This window comes from Limulus polyphemus, unplaced genomic scaffold (assembly GCF_000517525.1).
Source record: "Limulus polyphemus unplaced genomic scaffold, Limulus_polyphemus-2.1.2 Scaffold80, whole genome shotgun sequence".
Classification (NCBI taxonomy): domain Eukaryota; kingdom Metazoa; phylum Arthropoda; class Merostomata; order Xiphosura; family Limulidae; genus Limulus; species Limulus polyphemus.
The window spans coordinates 294,192-304,701 of NW_013665690.1; the positions used below are offsets into that span (position 1 = coordinate 294,192).

General features: G+C 29.7%; 1 protein-coding gene across 1 annotated transcript in view; it reads left to right on the forward strand.

Moving 5' to 3' along the window:
• Nucleotides 1-10,510, forward strand: part of LOC106467391 (symplekin-like) — a 67,656-nt gene that overhangs the window by 50,277 nt on the left and 6,869 nt on the right. Inside the window, exons 22-27 of the mRNA XM_022396366.1 lie at nucleotides 2,243-2,330; nucleotides 3,683-3,752; nucleotides 5,046-5,154; nucleotides 5,354-5,454; nucleotides 6,564-6,651; nucleotides 8,682-8,786. Coding sequence (XP_022252074.1) covers nucleotides 2,243-2,330; nucleotides 3,683-3,752; nucleotides 5,046-5,154; nucleotides 5,354-5,454; nucleotides 6,564-6,651; nucleotides 8,682-8,786 — 561 coding nt within the window. The remainder of the gene's footprint in view (nucleotides 1-2,242; nucleotides 2,331-3,682; nucleotides 3,753-5,045; nucleotides 5,155-5,353; nucleotides 5,455-6,563; nucleotides 6,652-8,681; nucleotides 8,787-10,510) is intronic.

Sequence of the window (10,510 nt, forward strand, 5' to 3'; positions counted from 1 at the left end):
TAATATATATATATATATATATAATAATAAAACCACTAACAGAGAAAGAAAATCATGTAAGAAACAAGACATAAAATATTTTTTTAAGGAATGATAGGTTTTTAACCAATATAAACATATGCTTTGAGGTGGACAGAAAAATTCGAAAAAAAATAGAGAAATTCGTTGTTTACAGGTGAGACTTCTAGGAGCTGCCCTGAAATGAAAGTTGAAGAATTTTGAATATGTAAATTAAATAAATGTTCCAGAATGATAAAATATCAATTCTAAACTATCTTTGAGTTACAAATTGTTGAAGTAGGGTTAGAATTGCTATTTTGCCTTAAATTTTGAAATTTGATATACGGGTATGCACTCAACACCCAAAAAATGTTCTCTGGTTATGGTAGGATTAAAACTTTAATTGATATTTGATATATTATTGTTACCATGTAAAGTATTTCATTTTACCTGCAGTTTTTAAGTAATGTAACACTATTGTCTTAACCACGGGCATCCTTTAATTAAACTACTTTTGTTTATGTTATACTAATTAGTATAGCATAAAATCATAGTTAATAATCCATATTTTAATAGTATACAGGTTTTAAGTTCTTAATTTTATAAGGCATTATTAAAAAGAAATCCTGAATTTCCTCTAGTGTGAAAAATGTGACATTTTTAATCTTAACATGAAAATCACTTTGCACTTAATATATTCACGGACAAATCTTAGTTTCTTAAAAATACTTCATCAAAAAATATAATTTTTTGTATGTAAAAACTTGCAATTTTTGTTGAAAGTGTGCCTAATTTTAAGATTCACATACTATATTAAAAGTTAATAGTATCAAAACAATAACGACTTTAAACAAGTACAAAGTGGTCACATGGTCGGTCAATTCGACCAAACCCATGTAGAGAGAACTAATCATGCTTTCAGACTAGGTGTCCAATATAATGCAGCTACAGATGTTGTAATTGTTAAAATGTTGTTAATTATCAATATATTTTACATTTACTATACAAATGATACAAGTTTTATGAATTTAGTTTTGAAGAGTATTAGTTTAAATTACTTCTGTTAATATTATATCTTTTTAAAGCTACACAGAAACCACATTTTTCTGTTATGAATTTAAATCACATAAAATTTTTGGATTCATTTTCCTGGACATAAACAGTAAAGGGTTTTTCCTTAAGAAGTCCAAAAAAATTCTGAAACTGACGACTTTTTTATTGCATAATATTGCCTAATATATATATCTTGCAGTGTCTTGTATAGCTTTTTTTGAACACTTGAAACTTATAATCTAGGATTTTCATTTTGGCACTTGATAATGTTTTATAGAAATGTTAAATTTTCACCATTTGGCTTTCATTAAAAAACATAAAATTTAAAGCAATAAAACTACCATTGTTTTCTCTTACATTTGGTCTGGATATGGCATAGTGATTAGCATGCCTGACTTTGTATTTTAGTGTCCATGACCACATCCCTTGCTGCAAAAAAATGGTTTGCACCTTGAGTCTGTGGATGGATACAGTATAAGGATGATGGTCAAATCTCACTATTCACTTGGAGTAGCCCAAGAGTTGGTGTTGTTGACTAGCTGTTTTTCTTCTTAACTATCAGTTCAAAAATTAGGGCTAACTAGCACAAATAGCTTTATGCAAATACAAGAAATAACCAACTCTTTAAATTTAACTAAATATATTGTTTGTATTTTTATTAACAATTTTATTTCCTTATTTCTTAATTGATCATATCTTTTTCTGATCCTGATTATGGTCAGTCCAAATTTTAAAACAGTTGAACAAGAAACAGAAAAATTATTAAAATTATTCAAGCCTTGGAATGGGTTAAACAGCATTTACAAGTGTGATGAATAGTGTATTTCCATGGAATATTTTGCACATGGGAACGGAAAAATAGTTTCATAGGATTTCATCTAATTGAAAATAATTTCCATGTTTAATTTATTGGTTACATTTTTTCCATCAGAATGTTTAATGGTGTCAACTTTTATGAGTCTAAGTTTCATTAATTTTGTGTTACCATGTCAGTAAAACACAGTAACAAGACAGATGTCAATTTAGAGATGACCGACAGTCCTAAATTGTGGAGAATATATTTTGCTTTTGGCTGGTATATTTATTGAAGTTTTTAAATCCTGTTGACGAATCAAGTGCTGAAAAACTTTTAAAGTTATGTTTAATCTTAAGGTTATGTTTAAAGTGTAAATTTTATTTCTACTTTCAGTTCCGACAGGGTGGAGTGAAGAAAGTACAAAACAGTGGCTCCACCTGTACCTCACTTTACTTCCTGTTAACCACAAACTCATACACGAGTATGTATTCACAAGTATATTACTGGTAAAAAATTATGCTTATGCATTAGAGAATAGTAGCTGAAATTTATCCATCACTGATAGTTTTTGTTTTGAAATAAGTATAAACATTTCTGATTGCTAATGTGTAAAAATGTATTGAATTTTAATGTTATCAGAAACTTTGTACACGTTACTACATTGTTTATCATAAAAAACAACTAACAAACTTGAAACAGTTGTTTGAATTTTGTAAATGTCCATCTGTAAAGATCTTTAATACTTGATGTTTTTTTGCAGTTAGTAAACAAAGAGATGATATTTTTTAAATAATAAAAACAAATATTCATTCCAATAAACTAAGAAATTGGTGAAATATTGTCATCATCTTGAAAATCAGATAGTTAATAAATTATAATAATCTCCTCTTTATCTGGATTCAGTATATTGACAAATGAAGTGAAATTATATTGTATTCTAATACTGGTATTCCTCTTGTTCAAGTCAGATCAACTGATGATAAATAATAATAAATAAAATAACTAATATATTGCAACAAATATCAATTGTTGTGTATTTTTAATTTGTTACAATCATGTTATTTAGTAAAGTAGTATTTTAAACCCAACTTAGCATTCTGTGCATTATTTTATCTGTTTATGTGTACTTTATATTGTTGAACATGCTAAGTTGGTATGAAAATAACAATTATAGTGAATAAGTCACCAAATACACCTGAAGGACATTTTTAAATATTATCCACCCATACAGCATGGAATCTTTTTGTAAAATGACAGTTATTTCACAGAAATTCAAAATATTAAATTTATTTGATATCTTAGGAAAATACAATACTAGCAATATTAGTAATTTTTAAGTATTCTCGAGATTACAAAACCTTACAAAAGTACTGAAAATTTCTAGTTTTAAATAAAACAATCAAAAATGTACATGACACATTTTTTATGAAACAACAAAAACTTTTACACATTTGTTAATGCCATACAGTTTTTTTCTTGGCTCAGGTTGAATATTTTATAATTCATTTAATTTTTTTTATCATTATTGGAAAATATTTATTTTGTTTACAAATGTCTTTATATTCATGATATGATTGGTGTATTGTACTGCTCAGTGTTAATAAGAGATCTGTTATGAATTCCTAATGTTATAAAACGTTGGTAAATTTCTGTAATGATCCTTAGTTACCAGAAAGAAGTGTTTGATGCAGTCAACATTTTTATGAAGAAAACAAGTGTTAATTAAATATTATTAGATTTTAATCTTTACTTCCTCTTGTCTACTGTGCGTTACTGGAATGCATTTATATGTAACACCGTATTATATTGCCTGTTGTATTGATGATTTTTTAGCTTAGCCTCAGTGTATGTGGGAACTGTTGCTGATGTTAAGAGGACCATTTTACGAGCTCTGGAGGCTCCTGTAAGTCCCTCTTTATTATTAGATATTCAAAAGTAGTTAGTTAAAATAACTTAGCTGCTTTCAGTTGATGGCTGCATCTCCAGGTTAACTCTGATGAGGCAGCTCAATCATTGAAGTTGTTTTTTTAGCTGAGATTCAGATATAGTAATATTAAGTGAATAGCTGAATTCCAAAGTTAAGTAATTTTAACTTACATAACTGTAAATAAAAACATAGGATACAAAGCTAGTTAAATTATAATTCAACAGGTTGGAAGCCTTCCCAATCCATTTATGTAAAGGACACTATGTTCTGAAAGTGCATGTTTTATTGGGCCTCTTGAATTACACATTTTGATACATTTACTTTATCAAAGGATTCAAACTCTTCCAACACTCATTAAGTTTTTAACTGCGTAGAATTAACCATATATTTTTGAATATGTGTTAGGGTATTTTGTTAGTTCTTACACTTGAAAAATAACTTTCTATTACTTGGTTGAAAAAAACTACCTGTATTTAATTATGATGTATATTGTCTATTTTTATCTTCTAATAATGTTTTATTCCATTGAATTGTGGTTAAGTGTAGCACTAGTCTTCTTGTATCTGTGCATATACTTTTGTTTTCAGTATTTTAAATCTAGAAAAGAATGATGTGAAAATGTTTAGTTTTTCTCATTTTCCTAAATTATTTGAACCGTGCTATGTCAAGGATGCATTGTGTGCTTATAGCATATTCTCCTGTCTCAGAAATAAAAACTCTGAGTAGGCAGTTGGATGTTATTTTTTAATGCAATAATTTTAAGATTTAAGTTGCCAAATTGCACTATTATCAACTGAAGAAAATTTACATTAAAAATCTATAGATCAAGAGTATTGGTGGAATACTTTAAATTATGATTATTTTTCATTAAATAAGCATTTATGAGTTTGCTTCTGCATTTGATTATAACAAGCGATATGCTGCCTGTGTTCAGGGCAACATATATTTTGATTGTTCGGGAAAAGATTAGAAACCAAGAGTATTGGTGGCACAATGGTAGTAAATAATTCTTTTCTTCAGTTCAAGCAGCTATCCTTGTATGCCTAATAGAATGAACACATAAATGCAGCTGTTTTTTTATTTAGGCATAGTATGGTTTTTGTAAACCACGATATTAGTATGTTTTACCAAAAATGGGTAATTTAAGCTCAATGAGTTTGATCTGTTTCATTGTCTCAGATGTGTTGCTATAGAATTTTCCATGAATCTTTTTTGAAATTTCTGTATTATTATATTTTAAGTGTAATTGTTATGTTTTCCTATCACTAGGTAAAGGGGATGGGGATGAGCTCTCCAGAACTTTTATTGTTGGTAGAAAATTGTCTCAAAGGAGCTGAAACTCTTGTTACTAGGATTATACATATTCTAACTGATAAAGGTAAGATTTTGTTGCTGTGCATATGAAAAGGCTCATTATTGAGAGTGGTCACAATTTACTTAACTAGTGTTTAAATTTAAGTGGGTTTTTATGATTTGAAAAGCTAATAAGATTATTTCAAAACATTTGCTTTATGAAATTCAACACGTGACATACATTTCATTTGGTCTCTCTTTTTTTTTGTACATTACGTATATAGCTCCTCCTTCAGCAGAATTGGTAGCCAGGGTGCGTGATCTTTATCACAAACGTGTCCCAGATGTTCGGTTCCTCATTCCTGTTCTCAATGGACTTAGTAAAGTAAGTAAAGGAGTGTTTTAATCAAGAATTAGTGCACTATACATACCCAGTTTGATGCTGTTAAAACACAGTATTAATAGTTTTATACTAGGCTTACTTGTGGAGAATAATTAAGTGAAAAAGTAAAAATTAACCCTAGAATTTCTGGTGGGGCTTTTTTTAAAACAAAATTATTTAAACTGTTTATGCACCAATTTGCTTGTAGATCCATAACTTTGATATTTACAAGGCTTGTAATAATATGTGGTTCAAACAAACAAAAATGTATTAAAAGAATTTCAATATTGAAGTTAATCCTACTAATTCATATTAGGGTTTCCCATGTTGGTTTTTTATGGATTTTCTACCCAATTTTTGTGGGCAAGTGTTTACAGTGAGTGACATAACATGACTCAACCTGTAGACCCAACCAGTAGAGAGTACTATATAAACAAGTAGCTAATTTGACGGTTAAGGGTCTGTATACACACGTCTTACATATATCATGCATATAATTTTATTTTGATAAAATAAAGAGTGCTTCCTGTATATTGTGTATTAATCATTAAATACTTATAACATTCCAGAAAGTGCTCTATTCCCACCATCTTTGTGCATGGTTTGAAGTGAAAGGTTGAAAGTAAATTGAGAGTTATAAGTTTTTAAGACTTTGGGGAAACAAGATCCAGAGTCAGTGTTCTAATACAAATTGGTGCATTTCATTGTCATGTTGTTTGCATGTATTTGTAAGAATTTTCTGAAAAAAAGAAATGTGATTTCTAGATGAACAAAAACATTGGTGAATATTTAGATGCTTATGAATTTGTTAACTTTACATGAATTATCAGATTTTTTTAAAGATATTTATGATCTGAAAGGTTTATTCACCAGTAAAATACCAACATAAAGTCATTTACTACCTTCTGTTCAATTGAGTCTGTTATGCTGATCATAATGTTAATTTAAAACTAATGCCTACACTCTTCTGTGTTACCTGTAGCAGAAACTTCACATTTTTAAAATTAGTATCCATATTCTCTTGATAATGCTAGTTTCTAATTAGTTAGGGTTGATGAAAGTGTAAGTCTTCAGTTACTAACAGTCATCTATTTTACCATTTATATTTCTAGAAAGAGGTCATTGCTGCTTTACCAAAGCTCATCAAATTAAATCCAATTGTAGTCAAGGAAGTTTTTAACAGATTGTTAGGAACACACGGTGAGTTGGGTTGTTCCTGATACTACGTATACTGTAAAGTTAAGGTAATTTTATAGTTGATGTACAAGTTCAGCTAATTAAAAAGATCTTTCAGACAGCTTTACTTGATGCTAGTGGCTAAAATATCATCAGATAAAAAAGAAAGTGTGATTAAATTTACTTTTTAAAGAAATTAAGGTTTGATTTCCATAATTATGTCGCTCTAAAGTTACAGAATAGAAGTATGTACCTAAATATTTGAAAGTTGCAGGTGGAGGATTTGATGTATCTCCTAGGTATGTTGGAGTTGCAGGTGGAGCCTTTGAAGTATGTTCCTGGGTATGTTGGAGTTGTAGGTGGAGCCTTTGAAGTATGTACCTGGGTATGTTGGAGTTGCAGGTGGAGGCTTTGATGTATCTCCTGGGTATGTTGGAGTTGCAGGTGGAGCCTTTGAAGTATGTTCCTGGGTATGTTGGAGTTGTAGGTGGAGCCTTTGAAGTATGTACCTGGGTATGTGGGAGTTGTAGGTGGAGCCTTTGAAGTATGTACCTGGGTATGTGGGAGTTGTAGGTGGAGCCTTTAAAGTATGTACGTGGTTATGTGGGAGTTGTAGGTGGAGCCTTTGAAGTATGTACCTGGGTATGTGGTAGTTGTAGGTGGAGCCTTTGAAGTATGTACCTGGGTATGTGGGAGTTGTAGGTGGAGCCTTTGAAGTATGTACCTGGGTATGTGGGAGTTGTAGGTGGATCCTTTGAAGTATGTACCTGGGTATGTGGGAGTTTTCAAAGGCTCCACCTACGTATGTACCTGGGTATGTGGGAGTAGTAGGTGAAGACTTTGAAGTATATACCTAGGTATTTGGGAGTTGTAGATGGAGTGTTTTAAGAATGTCCTGGGTATGTGGGAGTTTCAATTGGAGCCATTGAATTATTTGTAAAAGTGTATGTGATCTGGAAATTGCATTGAAGGTTATCCAGAATTAACTAAAACATCAAACTGTTGTTGCTTAGGCTTAGTATTTGTGGTCTTTGCAGTCATACTTTTAAATATTCAATCAAACAATCTTCATAGTTTAATATAATAAAAATCTGTTACTAAAATGTATGGACTTGAACATTTTCATTTAAAGCATTTGAGGACACTTATAATCATACTATAAGCCAAGTAGTTTTGAAAGTTTTTTATTATCTTGGTGGACCCCAGTAGGATTTGTACACTATGCTGCCAATTTTTTTTCCATGATTCTGCAGCCTTTCTACAGACTACCTGAAGGGATTCTGTGAACCTTGTATTTGAAAATTGTTGCCTTAAACTATGAGTTTGGACTATTTGTAAAAAGTGATAATAAATGTAAACTGTTTTCTGAATTACTAGGGGGGATTTATGGTGTTCCTTTTGTGTGTCAGGTTTTACTGACAGATTTTGATACTTTTTATAGCTTTCAAGGTTTGTTGATTGTTTACTTATTTGATTTCCTGGCTGCTGAACGGGGTATCTGTACCTGTGCATGATATAAAAGGTTTATCAGATTTGCTCTTGGGACTTTGATAATGAGAACTGGCAACTACTGAAACACTATTTTTTATTTTTTCTAACTGATGTGTTAGAAGCTCAGGCATGAAATAAAGGTTTGTAATTAGATAAGGTACAAATACTTTTACATGAAAGTAGTTTATAAGTATTGTTTTTATAATTTTGAAATCAGATATTAACTATTTACTCTAATTATATTTTCCTACAACTTTTGAGTTGAAATTTTGAGGGATCTGTTAAATTTTTTCGGTAGTTGGTGCTTTGTATTTTGGATTGTTTTGCAGGCTTTGAAATAGTTTTGTGTTTCTGTCTTACAAAACCTCAATGTTTTTATTTCTCTATGTAATTATCTTTTGCTTGTAACTTTTGGATATTGGACCCTTGTCCAGTGACTACTGTGAAAAATTAAGATGTAAATTTTTACACTTCCAACAGCAAATATTTCTAGATTTTTTTAAAGGAGGAAATGTTTATTTTTATTGCATCTTTAACAAAAAACAAACTTTTTTTTTTTGCAGCCGATGCAGGAACTAGCTTTACCAGTCCTTTAACACCAGCTGAACTCTTAATTGCTTTACATAACATTGACCCTGCAAAATGTGATATGAAAACCATAATCAAAGGTTTGTGATTTAATTTATTATCCTAATCTTGTGTAATTCAAAAAATCTAGTTGTGAAAAATTCATTTCATAACCACTATTAAACTTAGAAAAAATATGAAGAGACATTAACCCTTATGGATTGGCAGAGTGAAGTTATGTAAAAGTAATATTTAGTTTGTGCTTGAAAATACTTGTATTAGTATTTGTGTACTATTTTCGGTTGTGAATTTTCAGAAATTTTTCATTAAATGCTGTTTTCAAAATAATTTTAAAATATAATTCCTTTGTTATTTGTTTCTGTTTTTTTTTCTTGTGTTCCTAAAGTCATATGAATTTATCCAAAATATTATTTTATCAATAAAATTATAATTGGCACATGTGTGTGTTGTTCTAATAACCGAATACTAATTTTTTTCATTTTGTTCATGCAAGTTCTTGAAAAAGAAAAAGTAACTATTAAATGATATGAAAAAAATAAAGAAAACCAAGTTTCTTTTAATATTATTGATCAGAAAGTTTCATTTTATATATCCAATGAGTTCTGATTTACTTTATTTTCTTCAATTATTTCTGTTTGTTATTTATCAGCTGTGTTTTTGATCAAACTCAGTTTCTTTCTATACAGTTATATGCTTTCTAACTGAGTTCTTGGACTTCTGTCTTTTGTTTGAGTAAAAATATATTTACTAATACACAAAAAGTCTTTCTTTCATCTGTGTAGTTTGCCTGTGCAGAACTCCTAGCTTATTGTACTTACTAACCCTAAATATCCTTACCTAATATCTTTACCTGTAAGAATATTTCTGTAGCTTTTATAACAGACACAATATAACACAAAAATATTATTGTGAATCTAAAGACTGTCAAAAGAAACTATAAAAAAATTCCAAGGTTTGTGGCTTGTTCCTAACTTTTGTAAGCTTTGTATTAAAATCCTTTGTTCTCTACTGTGAAATCTTCCACTAGTTGCTTCCTCATAAACCATACACAGCTGCTTACCCCCTTTTTTACTTTACACTGATGTAGACAGACAAGAACATTTTTTATATAATCATTTTTATCCATTGTTTCTCACTTGTTTGGAGGCTAATGTTTGTAGCATTATTTAAGCATCTCTACACAAAGTTCTTGAAATAGTCAAAGAGAGATATATAGAAAGTCACGTGAGAAACTAAACTTGGATAAGTCTGTTTCTATGAGCTGAGATTAATTGCTTTCTATTTTGTTTGGAATTTTTATTTCAGTTATTTATTTACACAAAGAAAATGTTTGTTAAATGACTTGGATATAAATTAGAGGCTATTCTATTAAAATAATCCAAAATTGTTTAAAAAAAAGCAGTTTGTTGTGTGCACTTATAGTTAGATATAGTTAACCTTGTGTCTTTACCTAAATCATGATAGTGTAATAAAAACTAAAATGAACAGTAAAAAAAAATTGTTCCAAACAGTATTTTTACCCTCATGCATTCCTTCTACCAACACTGAGACTTTGGCCTAGTGAAATGTACTTCATACACCTTGTGTCAGCAGATTACTATTGGCATTTTAAATCACTTATTTTCAGTAGCAGTGTTTGTTATATGCTATTAACCCCCCTCAGAAAAATTTAAAAGAAATTTCAGTGAGAACATGATTTGTCAACCTAACCTTTAACCAGTAACTTTGTTTTCTAAAGCTTATTATTAATCATATAAATTTTGGTTATTTATTTGTTTTGTGATTATAGCAACTGTCTATATAT